The 20,332-nt window shown below is 36.6% G+C and overlaps 1 protein-coding gene across 12 annotated transcripts in view; it reads left to right on the plus strand.

The window, feature by feature from the left end:
• Window positions 1-20,332, plus strand: part of SPEF2 (sperm flagellar 2) — an 86,145-nt gene that overhangs the window by 20,950 nt on the left and 44,863 nt on the right. For 10 of the 12 annotated variants that reach the window (XR_010469267.1, XM_021292295.2, XM_065047532.1 and 7 more), the window contains 12 exons: window positions 1,491-1,656; window positions 5,216-5,435; window positions 5,955-6,085; window positions 6,305-6,383; window positions 8,634-8,707; window positions 9,464-9,567; window positions 11,407-11,651; window positions 13,363-13,471; window positions 14,293-14,450; window positions 16,451-16,608; window positions 18,647-18,774; window positions 18,875-19,013. Coding sequence is in view for 11 of the 12 variants with exons in the window: in XM_021292295.2 (XP_021147970.2) it covers window positions 1,491-1,656; window positions 5,216-5,435; window positions 5,955-6,085; window positions 6,305-6,383; window positions 8,634-8,707; window positions 9,464-9,567; window positions 11,407-11,651; window positions 13,363-13,471; window positions 14,293-14,450; window positions 16,451-16,608; window positions 18,647-18,774; window positions 18,875-19,013 (1,711 nt within the window). In the remaining variant the exon portion in view is untranslated. Of the gene's footprint in view, window positions 1-1,490; window positions 1,657-5,215; window positions 5,436-5,954; window positions 6,086-6,304; window positions 6,384-7,581; window positions 7,717-8,633; window positions 8,708-9,463; window positions 9,568-11,406; window positions 11,652-13,362; window positions 13,472-14,292; window positions 14,451-16,450; window positions 16,609-18,646; window positions 18,775-18,874; window positions 19,014-20,332 lie in introns of those variants that run through there. The other 2 variants (XM_065047527.1, XM_065047536.1) reach the window with 2 other exon arrangements.

The following is a 20,332-nucleotide window of genomic DNA, read 5'->3' on the forward strand; positions in this document are numbered from 1 at the left end:
GTAACTGTTAGGCTTCATTATTCAGACTGGTTTAAGCACCAGAAACCTCTTGTGTAGCTTCCCCAGTATGTTACTGGACAGCTCCAATTTGTTTGCATGGGAAAATACTGATATTACTTTAATGTGAGGATTCACTGATATGTAGTACAGGGTGAACTAACACTACAGCTTTAGCATAATTTCTTGAAAACTTGAATCCTTCAGAGACCAAGATTCATTACTTCTACCACTTCCTTTTTTATGAATAAAATCCTTAGTTTAAAAGTTAAAAACTGTGTGATGCTCATCTCATTCTAGATTGCTCTACCAGCTGAATGCTTCCCACATGTAATATAAACAGAATTAATTTCCTAATATACATCAACATGCCCAGATGGGGCTAAGAATAGCAACTCAGTCCAAAATCATCTGAGTCTTAGATGCTGTGATTCCCTCTTCTGACATTCCCTAATTGAGCAGCGTTTCTGAGAAGGTTCTAAAAAGGCAGCAGCATCCAAGTGCTTGTGCTGTAGGAGTGTTTCCCAAACATGGAGTGCAGTGTAGTTGCTATTGTTCTTACAGTAGTATTCAGTGATGAAACTATGGGGTAAGGTTTACGGCATTAGGAAGTATACCAAAATCCTCATTGCCTTTTAGTGTAATTGTGTGTTAAAATAATAAATGTAAATGAAATACGCATTATTATATTTTATGGAAATTATATAAATTTAGGCCTGGTAGGTAGCTGATAAAATACTCAGCATAGACACAGTTCAGTGATGGTTTAATGATTTCCTTGTCTGACACAGTCATGGGTACGGTTTAAGCTAATGTCATGTTTGCTTGTACTGAGTGGTGCACAACAATATGTACAGATATCTGAAATATCTTTCCAAATTATGCATATCAAGGTTGTATCTGGATATACTGCCACTGAAAGTATGTTTTGTATGTGTTTCTGTGCATTTTGTTGTGCAGGATGCATACAGTGTTTGTTCAATTATTTTTGAACAGCACATGCAGAGTTTATTTAAAGCTGAACATTCAACTGTCCACAATTATTACCGAAAAAAAAATATAAAAAGTCCAAATGGATGTAACCTTAAGAAATAATAGAAGCCTCAATTTCGAGCATATTTAGCCATCACAGAATTCTAATATGACATATGTTAACATCCTGTTTGTATTTAGCTTGCTACTATAGGCAGTTTGTCTTCTTTTGTATGAATATTTTTCCTTTCTAGAAGAAAAAAAAAAAAATAGTTTAGTGGCTCATATAATCCTGAATTAAGTTCAGCTTCCAGAAAAAAAAAAAAAAAAAAATAGATTTCTGGTGAGGGAAGGCCTTACCCCACAAAAGGGAAGAATATTTTAGAGTAGGGAAAAACAGCTATAGCAAATAGTTACTACACAGCTCTGCCAGCCAAATGCAGCGTGATGACCCATTTGTGAAAATACTGAAGCCTACAAGTGCCTACTGCTGTCACATTCTTCTTCTTTTTATTCTGCAGCAAAATTCCGTTAAAACTGATGTGTGATTGGAAGGAATTTTTCTTTAATGGAAAACCAATATATGGGCAAACCTCAATTCAACCTTTGCCAAATGGACCAAGTCAAGAACTTGAAGAGCTGAATAAAATGATTCTGTTAGATGAAAAGGATTATGGTGAATACAAGGTACATCAAACTGATGAGACATAATGGAAGATAATACACCTTGACTTTTCGAAAACATAAACATTTTGTTGTGATGTTTCATTTTTTTCTTTTACTAGTTCCTGGTATCAGAATTTTACAAGCATTTCCATTTTGTTGCATGAGGTTCTATGTGGAATATATGGCTACATTTTATCTTAGTAGCACTAGAGAGCTGGTGCAATTTTGAAACAGTTATAATTTCACTCTTGTATATAACATTGATACATTTCTCTCTTGAATTCATAAGAGCAACATGTAAATTGCAATGCAATTAATTTTTAGCTAACTAGAAGTGTGGTTAATGCTACCATGTTTGAAAATTCAACAGAAAGCAAGCAAAAGCAAGTGAAGTGAAATACTATGTCTGTTACGAAACCTGGTAGTCTTAATTTCAAAGATTCTGAGTGAAAGCTTTCTAGCAAGATTTATTGGTTTGGATGATCCAGTTGTTTTAACACAGTAACATTTGTGAAAATTACTAAAAATGGCTGACATTTTAGTTTGTATTCTAACCTTCTGTTAGAATACAAGTAACCATTTTTCAGGACACCTTAAAACTTTTCTTCAACTGTACAATACATTATGTAATTTCACAAGTGAAAGATGAAGAATGAATGTTTCCATGTTAAAATGTATTGTATAGTTTTTTCCAAATTCCATTAATGCTGCTTTTCTTTGGAAAAAAAAAAAATCCACTATGTATTTAATATTTTCAAATAATCTGTTTAACTAGAATATGGCAAAATCATTGCAAATAGTTACTATATACATAAATGCCTTTACCCACATCCTGAACCAATTCTTACATTTTCTTTTGCAATTAATATAAACTTTTGTTATGAGTTTCTGTGATTAATGCCTGTCGGTTCATTTTACTCTGATTTCGATCTTAACATATGTTTTTCTGATTTAGCTTTTTATAAGGACCTTGTTCAAACCATATAAACTCATGTAATGAGTTTCATGAGCACTGTCTTGAGGTGAAAAAAAAAGGCATATATTATATAAGACCAACAGGGAGGACATAAAGGATAGACAGGCAGTAATCAGTTACTGGGGAGCACTAATGAAAAATTAAGTTTTTCAGTTATATTGTTTTTTTTTTTCCTAACAAAGCAGCAGTAGTCCTCTCTAAATGTAAACGCACTGGAGGCACTAAATATTTAATGACACATTTTAAGCCTCTTGTTCACTACTAGGCTTTTTCAAATGCACATTACTGCATTTTTTTCCAGATTATTCTGTTTTATGCCTTTCTGCATCAATATTCATCAAATGCTTGTATCATATGTCATGTAAAATTGTAGGCATCAATTCATACTTATGTCTTCTAAAAACCAAAGTGAACAGTTACTACCCCCAAAGTATTGCTTCTAGATAAAAGTGTATTGTCAGGGCATTCTGGCAAAGTTCATGCTCATTTTCTTAACCCTGAAGAAAAAAAGACCAGCACAGGCAATTTGACATCTCTCAAGAATCATAAGTTTATGTTAGGAATGCTGACTAAAAGTGTTAACTATGTTTGATAAAATATAAGAACAAAAGTGCTATTGGTCAGTTGCACATTTCACATTCGATTGACCTTGAAAATATTTGGAAACTATTACATCATTAGTTGTGCAAATAGTTTAATAAACTAATGAAATCACCCAAAACAAGCGTAACAATAGATGCTGCTCAAAATATCAAATAATTTCAAGTTTTGATCAAGAATGTTGACCAAGAGTTACGTAACTCTGACCTGGATAACTGAAAACTTGTTTCTGACAGGTAAGCTATTTTAATTCAAGACAGGTACAGTCTAACAATCTTCTGATTAAAAGAGCAAGAAATATGAAGGGTGAGTACTACAAATGGGGAGCCCATTCCCTTTGGCATTCATTTTTCCTACAGGTTGGATAGAATTTAAAACAACTGATTCATCTCTACTTACATGTTTAAGGAAAAGTGGTTCAGATAGGACAAGGATTTGATTTTTTTTTTTAGCATGTCTTCAATTACCTATTAAAAAGTATGTTTTCTGAGGTATATCTGAGAGAGGATCTTGTGCAACTGAAAAATATTTTTGCTTGATTTTGCTGATTAAGAATAGGTGTTGTTTTCGTTCAGACTGATAATAAGTTACATTATGTTAGTCTAATGGAATATGTTTGAAGTCAGCACTGATCAAGTTCTGTTTGTAGAATGTATGCTGTGGCAATATATCATTCATGATAGTAAGACTGGAAAAAGATTGCATATTCTACTTAGAACATGAACTCAAAACATTATCCTTCAGTAGAACTTAGAATGAAACTGCTTCTGTTGATCATGATAAAATGTTTACCTTAGAGGATAATACAATTGTTTATGTTGAAAAGGATGTGAAGGTCATTTAATTCAACCTATTTGCTCAAAGCAGGGCCAACTTCTGAGTCAGATAAAGTTGCTCAGCACCTTGTCTATTCCCAAGGATAGAGATTCCACGGATTCTCTGTGCAACCTGTTCCTGTGTTTAACCACTCTCATTGTGAACAATTTTCTTCTTCATTTTTTTCGTAGTTGGAATTTCTCTTGCTGAAATATTTGACTTTGCCTCTCTACCCTTTATTATGCAGCCTGAATGAGGTGATAAGCTAGAATGTGCCTGGGAATATTACTAGTCCATGTGTATTCCAAACAGCTGTTCAGTAGCCTGCAACCAAATAAATAATACATGACTGGTATTATCCTCCATACTAAAATGCGCTCGTTTAGCTTCTCATAGCATGAGCTGCACATTAGGACTCTCCTAGTGTTATAAGATCCAATACTGGTAGAGGATATATTACAGTAGCGAAAACACGATTTTGTGTTCAGTTCTGACTACATCCTTCCATTCTCATATTTCTCCCAGTGTGATTGTCAGTAAAAGTGTCTTTACTAGCAAAACTTCTTTAAGCTGTACACTGGTAACTCATACCAGTGTTAACATTAATATTGGTTTCAGAGTAGATTAAGTGGAAGTTTCTACTCAGTATTTCCTTCCCTTTAAAAGTCTTGAATTCTAAGGTGGTTTGTTTGTTTTGTGGTGTTGATTTTTCTTCTTTATTGAAGGTGTGTTAGGCAGACATTTATTTGAAATCTTTGTTTGTAAAAATTTTCAAAGATGTATGTGTCATACTGGGCAATAACATTGCCCAGTTTTTAGAATGGTGAATGCTGGGATACTGGGCCTCTGCTCCAAAAATCTGCTACTGTTTCATTCTGTGGTACTGGTGAAACTACTTTTCATGTTCAGGGAGTTAGAAAAATTATTCTAGCACTCTGAAAATGGTTGTAGGAGTTCTTGTCTCTCTCAACAAAGTATTGATGAATATCAAGAAATACTTAATGGTTATGGCATAATTATAACTTTTAACAATTATTTATTCTAAAAAACATTATTTAGTACTATTCAGATTTAGGTGATGTGTATGTGTTTATATATACATATAAACACATATATAAATACATATATTGAAAAATATGAAAGAAAAGACATATTGACAAATTATTTGGTAATATGTCATTCATACAGAGTATGACAGGGGAATGGCGCCCATCTGAAGACAACAGTGAAAACAAACCTCCTCTTAATAATAACATATTGGGTCATGTGCTTCATAGACTGATGGAGATTTTCTATCCTCCAAAACCCGTATCTTCACCACCTGCATTTCCTGAGTTTCCCATCAAGGGATGTATTTTGGGGAAACATTTTAGTGGAAAAACTACCTGCGTAAAGTTTCTTGGAAAAGGTAGACTTTTTTTTTTCTTTTCCTCACCTAAAATTCTTAAAAATGCTTATTTGAGTTACAATTCCATTCTGACAATGAAAATCATTTGGGCAAATCCTTGCATTACTAATCCTTGAGCCTCAGATGCATCTGTATTTTGCAGAGGTTGGCTGCAAGTCATTAATTCATTATCTTCCAAACTAAGATTAAGAACATCCGAACTTAAATGTAGTGTTAATATAGTATTACTTCTGTATTGAGAATTTAAAAATGCTTTTGGTAAACTTCTCTGGGGATGTTAGTTACAGAAGAGACTATCAAGATAACTAAGTAATTGTGGATACACACTGTGAAGTGGTTACCAAGAAGAGACAGTGGAAACAACTTACATCAAAAGTCCAAATGAAAGGAACTGTGCTTTGCTCTGCATGTAATAATGCTGTCTTCCCATCATTAATTTATTATTAATTGTTAATAATTATTAATTGTATGTATGTTCTGCTCAAACTGTAAAGTTATTTAATTTTTTTTGTGTATTAGTTTGCAACATTCAGGTACTATCTATTGATACTCTGGTTCAGGAGGCCATCCAAGCTTATCTTAAAAATGAAATGAAAAGTGAACATGATGTGATTTCACAGGAAACAGAATGTTCTGAGAAAGAAAATGAGGTAAGCATTTTTATTAATTTTAGGTTTGGCTCTCACGGGGAGGCATGAGTGAAGTGTGTAAGGGAGAAAGCATGCATATTTCAATTCTGTACTCAATTTCAAACTTAATTCTAAGTTTTGGCTTACAAGACTTCAAGATTCAGCTTCAATTGACAGGCTTGTTTTTCCTGTAATACATAGTTTCCTTTCTAACCCATTTCCTTTCTTAATTGATATAAGGTCCAAAATAACTTATCAAAATCACCAGCAAAAGTTCTAGAGGAACTCAAAACAGAAACATCTATCAATGGAACCAATGGTGTGTATATATTTTATTTATATGTGTATGTATATGTATAACATTTAATTTAAAATCTTATTAGGTTTGAATGGCAATTCCTCTTTCTCTTGTACTTTTGAGGTAGTATCCACGACATCTGAGTTTTCACAGTAGTTTCCATTATGAATTTCCCTTTTCCACACATTCCTAGTGTCTGGGAGCAGCAAGTGCAGGCTGCTCTGTGAAGGAAGGTGAGCAAGGTGACAAGGGCGGTAACAAAGCAGGAAGTGCCAACATTCATCAAGAGTGACAATATTGAAGTCAGGGTCGTTATGAGGTTCAGAGACACTGATCAGCATGAGCCTTGGTCTGGTGATAACTGAGCAATTCTGCTGATGAAGCAAGTCTGAGGTGAAGCCAGGAACTCAAGTCAGCAAGTGTGGATCAGGGTAGAATCAAGAAGATAGAATACAGGGTGCAAACGTGGCTACTACACAGCTGTAATGTACGACGGATGGGGTGCAGGATGAGAGCTTTAGCTTTCAAGGGAAGGGCAAGCCCTTGCCTCCCCTCACTTTTCTTTACAACAGATCTTATCAACAAAGGAATTGACACTGGTCTCAGCCACCTGAACTCAGAATCACAGAGAGACTGAGGGTAGAAAACACCTCTGGAGATCATGCAGTCCAGTCTCCCTCCTCAAAGCAGGGTTACTACTGCAGGTTGTTCAAGACCGTGTTCAGCTGCATGCTGAACATCTCCAAAGACGGAGACTACACAGGCTCACTGAGCAACATGTTTCAATATTATGTAACCATTCTGCAAGGGTTTAGAATTTCTATGTTTAAATGGAATTTCCTATGTTTCAGGTTGTGTCTGTTGCCTTTCGTCATTTTACTTGGCACCACTGAGTCTGGCTTCTTTAGTTCTCCCACAATGCCCCTGATATTTCTATGCATTGAAATCAGGTTCAGGCCTTCTCCAGACTGAACAGTCCCAGCTGTCTCACCCTCTTCTTGTATATCAGGTAGTCCAAGACCTTAGTATTCATCAGGGTTGTTCTGTGGACCTGATCCAATATATCCGTTTCTTCCTTGCACTGACTGTCTCCCAAAATGGATGCAGTACTGCATATGTGGTCTCACCAATGCCATACCTTTTTAATGTAGTCAAGGAGGATGTGGGCATTCATTGCTGCAGCGGCACATTGCTGACTCACAGTCAACTTCTCCTCCAGGGCCTCCAGGTCCTTCTCTGCAAAGCTGCTTTCAAGACAGTTGGCCATCAGCTGGTACTGAAGGCATGGGGACACTGAACCTGCCAGCCCATTGTGGAAGGCTGTGAGGTTAGTCAGGCATGACTTCCCCTTTATTTCCCCTCTGCTGACAACCTCCAATCATCTTCTTGCCCTTAATATGCTTGACATGATTTCCGTGCTTATTTGCTCTATCAGTTCTCAGGGACTGAGATGAGGCTGAAGGGCTTGTACATCCCCTGTGCCTCCTTCTTGCTTTCCCTGAAGACAAAAGTGATTGTTGCATTCTTCGAAGCCTAGGGAATCTCCCACAGTCACCATGACCTTTTAAAGATTTTTGAGAGTGGTTTTGCAATGACATCGGCCAGCTCTCTCAGTGCATGTGGGTAAATGCCATCAGGTCCCATGGACTTGTGTATTTCCAGTTTATTTATTAATAAATATTCCTTAAGCTGATCCTCCTCCACCAAGGCTAAGTCTTTCTTGCTGCAGATTATCCTGCTAGTCTCAGGGGCTTTAGAATCCTGAGTGTGAGTTTTACCAGTAGAGACCAAGACAGAGAAGGCATTAAGTACTTCAGCTGTGTGCGTATGTCTTTCAGCAGATCCACATTTTCCCTGCCCTTCTCCTTTTGCTGTGGTGATACCTGTAAGAGCCTTTCTTGTTCCTATTTTGACCAGACATAAGACAAGGCCTTTTCCACATGAGAAACATCAAGTATTGAAACAGATTGCCTGGAGAAGTGGTGTAGTCTCCATCCTTGGAGGTTTTCAGCATCACACTAGGTAAACATCTGAGCAACTTGATCTGAGCTTTTAATTGCTGACACTTTGAGGAGAAGGTTGAACTTGGACAAAGTGACCTTCAGAAATTGCTTCCAAACTGAATTGACCAGTGTTCCTTTCATTCTAACAATCGCATATACCTTCTGTATTGATTTGTTCGGAGAACAAGGCATATACTTCAATTATTTATCTATGGTAATAAATATTATAGTAATAGGACTGTCAAACTTCATAATATACCTGTTTTAGGTAACTGTCCTGTCAAAGAGGATCTGTCTGGGCAAGAATTCAAATCAGACTACAGTCGGAATGACCTATCCAAGGTTTGTAGTCCGATTTTAGCTTCTGCTTGATAAAGATGCGTTAGTTAAAATGGATACATCATTCTGAATTCATTTATTGACCTCACTGCTTTTTCTATATGAAATATAAAAAGACTTTATTATGAAAATCTATTGCTGTGTATGTTAGAGTTGTGCATACTGTTAAAAGTTTTTTATCTTCTTGTTAAATCTCACATCTGCCTAAGATATGCAACTTTTGATGTAGTTTCCAAGTTCACAAAAATGTGTTCCTGATCTTGATGCTGCCAAGCGGATCATTCATCCCATGACAAGGTTTCTTTTCTTTATGTTCAAAAATACTTAATTCTACAGTGATTTTCTTGACATTATTGCTCTCACTGGAAAATAACTACTCCTACATTTTTACAGTCCTAAAATTACATTCGGCCCTTTGAAGGCAACCGTGAGGCTGATGTAGCCCCTGGCCAAAATGAGTTTGACACCCCTGCTGTAAACCTATTGAAGTTAAATGCTTTGTTTCTCAACCTAGTTTCTGTCTGGCATTTTCATAGGTGTAATGATGGAAATCAGTTGGAGATGTCAATGAAATTAGGCCTTTTTTACATCAGTTGAAATTTTCTCCTTAAAAAATAACAATAAATATTAAAATAAATAAATAACACAATAAACATTTGATTAAAATAAATAAATAAACAATATAATACATAAAGTAGAATATTTTTCAGTGTTGTGAACATTCTGAGCATATTAGTCTTACACTGCACTCTTCCACAGCTGTCTGTACGTGCCCAGCTTGGCGCCGCATCACAGAAATTGTTGAAGAAAGGAAAAAGTATTCCCGATGAATTACTGATTGACATTCTGTTGGAAGCCATTAAGTATGAAATTGTGTAACTTTTTTTCTTCATTATTTAGTACGTAATTATCCAGTTTATAGTCCAGATTCAGCCGTTTCTCTATATTAAGGTATTTTTTGAACACTGGAGTCTTCTACATGGAAAGTAGAGCTACTTAGTAAAGTTAGTTAATGCTTATTTTTATGGTAGCAGTGGAGTCTAGCCCTAAATTATACAGATGTTATTGTACACTACTGAAAGGAGGTAAAAACAGAGACGACTATTACCTAGTCATTAAATATAACTAATATCTCTGTTTTGTTTATCAGTTAAAAGCTATTCAGCATTAGTATTTTTTCTTTTAGATTTTGTGAGATGCATAATCGTACTTCAGCTTACTTATTTTTGTCTAGTCTGGTTTGAGAGAAAATTGTCTCAACTACATTGATGTGAAATTAGCACTTAAGTTCCCATATGAGTATAATTTAAAGTTATATATGAATATATTTATGAAATTAGGAAACATATTTTTCTGTTTGTCACTTCAGTGCAAAGGTTAGTAGGGAAAACAGCAAAATTTCACCTCTGATCATGAAATCATAGAACCATGTAGGTTGGAAAAGACCATTAAGATCATCAAGTCCAACTGTTAACCTAACATTGCCAAGTCCACCACTGAACCATGTCCCTAAACACCAAGTCTGCACAACTTTTAAACACCTTCGGGGATGGTGACTCCCACTTCCCTGAGCAGCCTGGCGTTCCGATGCTTAATAACCCTTTCTGTGAAGAAATTTTTTCTAATATCCAATCTAAACCTTCCCTGGTGCAACCTGAGGACGTTTCCTCTCATTCTATCACTAGTTACTTGGGATAAGAAAGCAACACCACTCTACAACCTCCTTTCAGGTAGTTGCACACAGTGATAAGTTCTCCCCTCAGCCTCCTTTTCTCCAGGCTGAACAGCCCCAGTTCCCTCAGCTGCTCCTCATCAGACTTGTGCTCCAGGCCCCTCACCAGCTTCATTCTCTGAACTCTCTCCAGCACCTCAATGTCTTTCTTGTAGTGAGGGGCCCAAAACTGAACACTGGATTCCAGGTGTGGCCTCACCAGCATCAAGTACAGGGGGTCAATCACTTCCTCAGTCTTTCTGGCTACACTATTCCTGATACAAGCCAGGATGCTGCTGGCCTTTTTGGCCACCTGGGCACACTGCTAGCTCATGGCCAACTGGCTGTCAATCAACATCACCAGATCCTTTTCGACTGAGCAACTTTCCAGCCATTCTTCCCCGAGCCTGTAGCGCTGCCTGGGGTTGTTGTGACACAAGTGCAGGACCCGGCACTCGGCCTTGTTAAATCTCAAACAATTGTCCACAGCCCACTGATCCAGCTGGTCCAGATCCCTCTGTAAGGGCCTTCCTACCCTCCAGCAAATCAACACTCCCATCCAACTTGATGTAATCTGCAAACTTACTAAGGGTGCACTTGATCCCCTCCTCCAGATCAGTGATAAGAGATTAAACAGAACTGGACCCAGTACTGAGTCCTGGGGAATACCACTCATGACTGGCCACCAGCTGGATTTAATTCATAGTCTGGATAGAGTTTGTTTCTGAAAAGCTGATCTGTCAAGACAGCATAAATAGTTTTGGTTTTACTTTTTTTCCCCCACACTTTTAGTAAGGCTTGATGTTGTTTTCTGGTTTAAAATCCACTGCTTTACAGGTTAAGTTTTAATGGTGTCTGTCACATTCTGAATTCATCAGGATATTTAATATATTGAATTCTGAATGAAAGACTGGTGGGTCAAGCACTTCTTTAGGTGTTATTACTATGTTATCAATTCAGTATATAATTCTGGTTCTTCGTTTACTTTTAGCAAAACACCACCTGAGAAGGGATGGATTGTGGATGGGTTTCCAAAGACAGTTAATCAGGCAAAGCTGTTTGAAAAAGCCTATACAGGGATTGATCCAGAACAAGAAGATGCAAACTCTGGAAGACTCTTACTTGCTACAGATCCCAGAGCTCCTAAGCCTCCAGTTTCCCCACCTGCGTTTGATGTTTCCATATTATTGGATATTTCAGACACCATGGTACTGAAACGTGTGGCTAAATCGGAGTGTAAGTTTCCAACTACTTTTAACAAAGTTAAATGACAAGCAGATTCTGATGTATAGGGAATGTTAAAATTGTTATAATACTGAGATTACTAAATTCTGAGTACTTTGCAACATAATAGCAAGCTGCATATATTAATTAAAGATAATTAATTATATCATGTCTAGATTTTCCTCTGTAAGTATGAAATTAAAATTGTTTCAATTTGACAGCTTTCTTCTCTGTTTGTAGGGCCCATCTCAACTCTAGCTGCCTAAAAGTGCATGACTAGGTATAAGTAATACCTTGATTCCAAATATTGTTTACTAGACACACCTTTATGTTGTACTCATTGGAACAAAATAAAATTATTGCATCGTTTATCTGCATGGCACAATATGACATTCATTAATCATGAGTTATCAGCGTGAATACTTCCAGATTATTTCAGTCGAACGCAGATCCGAAGTGTGCGAGTGCATGTGTATATGCTTTTTTGTATTTGTACTGAATTCTCACTGGAGCTGAGATACCACAGTGACTGGTGTTAGATATCACATAAAACAGCAACTGGAAAAAACACAGTTTACAGCAGATGCAGAAATATGCCTCATTACAAAGGAGTATGCATTGATATTATTGTTCATCCAGGAGACATATTTGAAAAGAGATGAAGGATAAGCAAAGGGATGTGCCCACATTCGTTCCCTGTTGACTGTCTTTAGTTAGTCAATGAGCAATCAGAAGTAGTAAATTTTGGCAAAAATTGCAAAGGCATCAAAGGCTTTTTGTAGGCCATTTCACTTCCAGGCCACACATTTTTTACTGCCCTTACTCACTTGGACAAAACATTAAAGTTCTTTTCAGAAATGTACCCCATATTGTCTAAATTATAAGGAGATTCCTCTCCAGTGTTTTCACTGCAGCGCTTGCATGACACATGGCTTGAATTAAAGCACCATTTGCCTTTAGTTTGTATATGTTGGTAGGATTAAGGATGAGGAAAAATCATTATAGCTTTTACCAACAGTGCAGTGAAGATACATCTGTAAACATTTGGAATTCTTGTTAATTTGAAGACTTCGTGTTGCCAAACACTTTGAAAATGTGGTAATACAGGGAGTAATCTCAGAAATCCAGACAGAATGTATTTGATAACATGTAATAGAAGAAAAAGTCAAAAGAACAATAAAACAGTCAGAAATCTAGAAAAAATGGGTTATTTCTATTCAATTAAAGTCATTAAAATCTAGAGAAGACTCAGAGAGAGAGAATACCTTGTGTTCAGATGCGGCGGAATATCTGCCTATTGTTTCAAAAACGAGTACTGACTTCAAGGACGATTAAGATTAGACTGGGAAAATACCTTTGAATTGTTAGAACAGATAAGCCTGAAACAATCTGCCCCCAGGAACACTGTCTCTACAACTGGAGATATTTCTATGACTGCAAAGAATCCATCAGAAAATGTTAGTGCTCTAATTGGCTCTGCATTTAAACATAGGAAGAGTCAAGACTCTGTCTTCAGGTCCTTTCCAACTTTATTTTATAGTCTTATGATTTTTCTCTGACATTTCCTTTCTTGTAGGAAGTTTGGCACCCGATTTTTGAATAAAAAATGTAAGATCAAAGAACACTGAAATTTCCCTTTTAATCAGTATCTTACTTAGGGTGAATAGCTATCTCCATAATTACCTTTTTCAGCATATCCTCATATATGCTGTTTTCCATGCAGCAGATAAATCAAAGTCATCTCAAACTGAAGAGGAGGACAACAATCAAAATTCAGATGCTCAAGCCCTAAAAGAGAAGAATGATTTAGCTAGGGACCAGGTGCTACACAGGTATGTTATATGAAATACAAAAAAACCTGCTTTAGCTAGATGTTTAGGCATGTATTTGATCTGAACCTCATATATGATCCATGGTAGGACTGAGATGCCTGATGTTAAGATTTTACTTAGGAGTTTCTCTAATGAGGAGCCTGAATAAGTACGTTAACATTTGACACAATATAATAAACCTATAAGGTAAGAAATTAATGTGTTTTGCTTATTCAAGGTATTCTTCTAAGGAGAATTTCTTCTTCAGATATATACTGTGTGAACCATACATACAGATATACCTGTATACATGTATCTACACATAGATATATCCGAGGTTATGTCATGTATCATGTGACTGCCCTTGAGTGAAATTCACTTGGCTTGAGTTACAGATTTTCTAAAATGGTATCTTACACTTTTATAAGATGAATTAGTGTATATTTTGTTGAATCTTTAGTTGTTTATATGAATAGCAAAAATCAGGAACAGGTTTTGTTTCTAAATATTTGATACCACTAACTGGCTTAGAATATTATATTATTGACTATTACTGTTTTAGTTGTGATACAAGAAAGCATAGGTTTAGCCTGTGACAAGAAAGACGAAGAAATATGTAAGATTAGTTAACAGTAGGATTTTGAAAATTTTCCTATGTTGAAAATGAGGGGGGGCTGATGTGGATGGAGTAGATGGAGTATTATTTAAAAAAAAAATATTGCTTGGATTTGTTTTAGCATTGAATTAGATGTTCTGTTCTTTCTTTTGTTTGTTAATTTGGGAAAATGTTTTATTTTCCAGTAGATATATTTTAATCCTATATATTAATATGATTTTTGTAGAATTTCAGGCTTTCTAGACACATGGCCAAAAGTAGAGAAATGGTTTTCAGTCCATCAAAATATTCTAGTGAAAGTCAATGCAGAGACAGAAGAAAGTCTGATGTGTGAAACAGTGAAGGAAATTATAATGGAAGAAATTGCCAAGAAGCAGAATAGAAGTAAGTTTTCCTGTTCCTGCTTTTTACAATTCAGGAATAAAAGACTTTATGCTTTATAATTAACTCTAATAGTTAATTTATAAAGCTATGTAGAAACATCTGTTTTCACTGCTTTGGGGATTTGTGAGTTAGTGAACCAGAACTCTGAACTTTTCTGTTATTTTTTTACCTTTTCAGAGGATATGGATCAATTTCACATAGTTGCAAAGATTTTTTGAGAAGAATTTAAAAATATTTAAAATAAAATGTCTATTTGATTTATTTAAATTCCCTGAAGTAAAGGATTACTAAATTCAGTCTTTTCTTCCTGGTTTAAATATTACAGCTAACGTTTTCACCATATGAGATAGCATAATGTTACAGGAAAGACTAAGTCACCAGTATCAACAAATATTAATTTATCAGCAACTTAAAAACATGGGTAACTCAGAGTGGTTTTGACATCCATTTTGGTGCATCTTCATTCCATTTTTCCTCTTAATCACCCAAAAGGAAAGAATCACTTAAAAATAAGAAAGGAAAAAGATGAAATATTCAAGGGAAATGATGCATCAAGTAAACCAGGATTAGTAAACTAGAAAAAAAGTCTACATGATTAGTAGAAAAAAATAATTATTAGAAGAAAGTCTGATGTGTCTTCTAACAACAACAGTTTAAAAACATATAGCTTGAAAAGCACTTTTAACAGTAAAAATTTAGACCTCTACTCCTGCACCATGTTTCAAGTTCACAAAAAATTATTGGAAATATCACACTTGACAGAAAATTGGGTGGTGTGTTTTCGAAGAACTACCTGGTTGGAATGGGGTTTTTTATGTGCTTCATAGAATTCATAGCCTCGCTGGAGTCAACAGCAAAGGTCGTTTACTCCATATAGGGAAATAATCACTGTGGTCAGTTAGTGTCTAATTTCATATTTATGTTGATAGATTCCAAGCTGTCCTTCACTATTAGGTTAAGATGAGCAGAACAGAGGTATGAGAATGTGTATGAATTATTCAGACATCAGTAACATTCTGAGAGTGGCATGGCAAAGCAAACTTCAGAGATCAGTTCTCAAAATATTTAGCAGAAGCTGAAGTAGTTGGAATATTCTATGTGGCAAACAGTTTCATGGTTTTTATAAACTGAAATCAGGAGAATGATAGCAGTTATTCAGTTGGAGCACCTAGCAAGACTGTTTTTCACAAGCAGATTTGTCATACTTAAAGAAAAACAGAACACATCTATTATTTAAATGCTAAGCTTTCAAACATAAAGTCAACACTGTTACAATGCAAGCCTGTTTTCAAATCCACAGCAAAGCTGGCCAGAATGCATGTACACGATTCTTAGCAGTTAATCAATGTTGTTGTAGGGTCCTTCTATTTTTACTGAGACACTGATTTCTTTCCAGAGGTTAGTTCAGATCCTAGGGTTGAATCATGCTGTGAAGCTGCTAGCTGCATTTGGTATTTTAATATACTAGAGGTTAGCAGCATTTTTCACTTGCTTCTTTCTCTACACGTGATCTTTTCTCTTCCTTTTTTTTTTCCCAACTATCCTCATTCGTACTTCTCAGCTTTTCCTCAGAGTACCGTATGTTTTCCATATTAGGCCAGATTTAGCTCATTTTATCTGTTTGTTTCTTCCTCAGTGTTTACAACTGTTCTTTAATTAAGCAGGCAGTCATTGAAATCATGATAGTTACGGTGAAACTCAGAGTCTAATCAACACCACTGGCCTTGGTTTACCTGGTGAAGAATTTATCTCAGGTGTACACACTAATTCATTATCTTCCTGTTTCTCTAACAGTGTGGTCTTAGGAAAGTATCCATCCTCCAAAATATAAGATTAATTGGAAAGTGATTTTATAACTGTGGCATCACTGATTTGATTAGTATATATTTGGATGAACAACACCTAAGTAATGAAATATTGAATCTGTTTCATTATTTTGAACTTGTCAGAGTAGCATAGATGTGTACTTCTGTTTATTGATACTTAAAATACATTCAAAGGTAATATACATATACAAGGGTCCGTTGAAGAAGAATCACCAGGAAAAAAACTTTCACCAGTTGCATCTGGAGATCTGCTTCCTCCAGTTCCTGTGACAGCACCACCAATCAAACCAGGATCAGATGAATGGATTTATGTAGATGAACCAATTCCCCAGGTACGATCATTCATGATTAAAAGTCTTAGATGTAAAATTAGGTTTTTTTCTCAGTATTCTATGCATGTTCTACCTAAAGCTTTTATCTCATTGAAAAATATTGAAGAAAACTACGTACAATGAAAGACACACTTGTACTGTATTATAAATATCTAAAAAAAACCTCGAATAAAAGCTGCTACTGAAATATATAAGGTAACATACTTTAAAATGTTTGTTGTTGTTTTTTTTTTCTTAATTCTACACAATGGTGACAAAGAATACCACGTGGATTACAAAATAATATTACTTTTTAATATTATGAAATACAAGCATAGACTTACTGAGTTGGTTTTCTGCCTTTCAAAAGGGCCAGTTGTGGATCTTGTAGAAAGAATTTAAGAACAGGGAGACTGTGCACTGATCTTTCAGCTAGGATACTTTTTTCTAATGTGTTTTTCTCAAAGACATCTTCCTGGCTTCCAGTGATCTGAAATATAGGGGTTTCCTGAGGTAACTTTGCATCTGCATCTTCATGTTTAGTAGCTCTGAATAAACTTTTCTTCCATGATTATGTCTAGTTGCCTTTTTTATTTTTTGGTCTCTGTGATATAGCCTGCATAATTACGGTCTTTCTGAAAAACAAACAAACAAACAACAAGAAAAAAAAAGAAAAAAACCTTTTCTGTCTCTTTGCTTTAAACGTGTTGGTTTTGTCAGTTGATGACCCTAGTTCTTGTATTGTGAGATACAATGAATAATAATTCCATAATCACCCTCTGAAGGTATAGAAAATGTAACAGGCATCTATTACACCTTCTTCATTTTGCTCAATGTTGCTTTGCTTCTCCAATCCAGTCATAATCTGTTTATCTCTCCTCATGTAGGACAGTTCAATATGTTCAATCATGGTTCTTGCTCTTCTGTCTGTGTTCTGGTTCTACCGTAAATTTATTGAGACGGGGGGCTGGAACTGCACGCAGTGTTCGAGATGTAGATTTGAATGGTGCATAATGATGCGTTGAATTTTGTTCTGTAATTCCTTTCTTAATATTTACCAGTTTTGCCTTAATGACTTCGATTAGCTTGCATATGCTCTGAATCCTTTCTGAGTGTCTAAAGCCCATAGCTCAATGTCTTTGGTTTCCTCTGGCCATGGGCTTTGTTTTGCATTTCATGACAGTTAGTCAGTCCGATGTCACTTTTGCAACACTAGACAGCTTATATTTTTACCAGCTTGACCAGTTGTGTACCACTAAATTTTGATACTTAAGGACTCATTCTTCTTCACTTAGTTTCTGAGTCTATCGAAAACCACAGATACTGGACTAATTTGCTGGAATTTCCCTTTCATTTTGAGTACTGCCACTTTTCTACAAAGAAATGCACAGAATAAACTATATCATAGAATTATAGAACAGTTTGGGTTGGAAGGGACCTTCAAAACTCATTTAGTCCAACTTCCCTGCCATGAACAGGGACATCTTCAACTAGATCAGGTTGCTCAGAGCCCCATCCAGCTTGGCCTGGAATGTCTCCAGGGATGGGGAATCGACCACCTCTCTGGGCAACCTGGGCCCGTGTTTTACCACTCGCATTGTAAAATTTTTTTTCCTTGTGTCTAACCTGGAACTCCCCTCTTTTAGTTTAACCTCTTGCCCTTTCGCAACAAGTCGTGCTAAGAAGTGTGTCCCCATCTTTCCTGTAGCTCCCTTTTAAGTATGGAAAGGCCAGAATAAGCTCTCCCTGGAGCCTTCTCCAGGATGAACAACCCCAGTTTTCTAGGCTTGTCCTCACAGCAGAGCTGTTCCAGTCCTATGATCATTTTATGTGACCTCATCTGGACCCCCTCTGACAGGCCCATGTCTTCCTGTGCTGAGGACTACACAGGTAGACACAACATATGTTGTAAATAGTTGTAAATCAAAATAAATTCATAGGGAAAAAAGTCAATAATATGATTTAATGAAATTATCTTTCTTATATTTGCTAATGCTACAGCTAAATGAGTTACCAAGAAATGTGCCAATTAATTTTGATGTTTTTAAAAAATTAACAGGAGATACCTGGTTTTTTAGTACCTTACTGGGAAATGGTAGAAAATGTGTATGTGAATACCATCAAAACTATACTTAGATGCCTAAGGGATGAACAACACTCTGTGATATATTACTTAGCAGACATTAGGTGAGTAGAAATTGTAGCTTATTACATTAACATTATTTTGTATTTTTCCTGTGGCATTGTATGTCTTTTAACACCAGAATTATTCATACTATAATTACAGAAAAAAATTCCAAGATTATTTGAAGCGTCCAGATCTTAAGCAGGATTTTGTATCTCAGTGGCAGTTGGATTTTAATTCAGTTGCTGATGACCTGCGGGAAGATGAGGAAACAAAAGCAGAACTACACCAAAGAGTTACTGTAAGTGAATGGCAAAAGTTATAGTATACCCAAAAGTCTATACAAGCTTGATGTAACATGAATCATATTACTTTTAACTTTTTTTTTCCTTTTTACCACTCTTCTTAAGCTATTTCACTTCCATTTGTGCATAATTATTTCTCGGGTTTTTGGCCTATCTTATGTCATGCCTTTTTTTTTTTTTTTTGGTTATTGTATTGTATTAGGTTTATGTGTCAAGGTTTTGGTAGCATGGGGGCTGCAGAGGTAGCTTCTGTGAGAAGACACCAGGGACTGCCTCTGTATCAGGCAGAGCCACTGTCAGGTGGCTCCAAGACAGACCTGTTGCTGGCAAAAGCTGAGTCCGTCAGTGATGTTGGTGGTGTGTCTGCAATAGCATATTTAAGAAAGGGTAAAAAAACACTGCATGACAGCTGTGACAGAGGAGTGAGAATATGTGAGAAACAACTATACAGTTACCTAAGTCAGTGAAGAAGGAGGGGGAGGTGTTCCAGGTGCCAGAGCAAAGATTGCCATGCAGTTAGTGGAGAAGGCCATGGTGATGCAGGTTGTCCCCCTGCAGGCCTTAGTAGACCACAATGAAGCAGTTATCTGCCCTGCAGCCCATGAAGGACTCTGTACCACAGCAGATGAATGTACCCTGAAGAGAGACGTCTCCTGTGGAGATCCCACAACAAAGCAGGCTCCTGGCAGCAACTGCGGGCTGTAGAGAGGAGTCCACAGAAGAGCAAGTGTTCCGCCAGGACCTGTGGCCTGTGGGCTGGAGCAGTCTGTTCCTGAAAGACTGCAAGCCTGTAGAAAAGACCCATGCTGGAACAGTTTGTGAAGAACTGCAGCCTGTGGGAAAGTCCCATGTTGGAGAAGACCATGGAGGACTGTATACCTTAGGAGGGAACCCACCCTGGGGCAGCAGAAGACCATGAGGAAGAAGAACCAGCAGAGACAAAGTGTTATGAACTGACTACAACCCCCATACCCCATCCTCCCTGCACTGCTTGGCAATGGAGGAGGTAGAAGTGTCAGGAGTGAAGTTGAGCCTAGGAAGAAGAGGGGATGGGTCAAAGGTGTTTTTACTTTTGTTTCTCACTATTCTGCTCTGTTATTAATTGGCAATAAATTAAATCAATTTCATCAAGTTGAGTCTGTTTTGCATAGGATGGTAATGAGTAAGTGATCTCCCTGTCTTTATCTTGACCCATGAGCTTTTCTATCATATTTTTTTCTCCTTGTCCACTTGAGAAGGGGGAGTGATAGAGCAGCTTGATAGACACCTGGCAGCCAGTGAAGGTCAACCCACCACTGCAAAAGATATAAGTTGT

Source organism: Columba livia, chromosome Z, assembly GCF_036013475.1.
Source record: "Columba livia isolate bColLiv1 breed racing homer chromosome Z, bColLiv1.pat.W.v2, whole genome shotgun sequence".
NCBI classification, from domain to species: Eukaryota; Metazoa; Chordata; class Aves; order Columbiformes; family Columbidae; genus Columba; species Columba livia.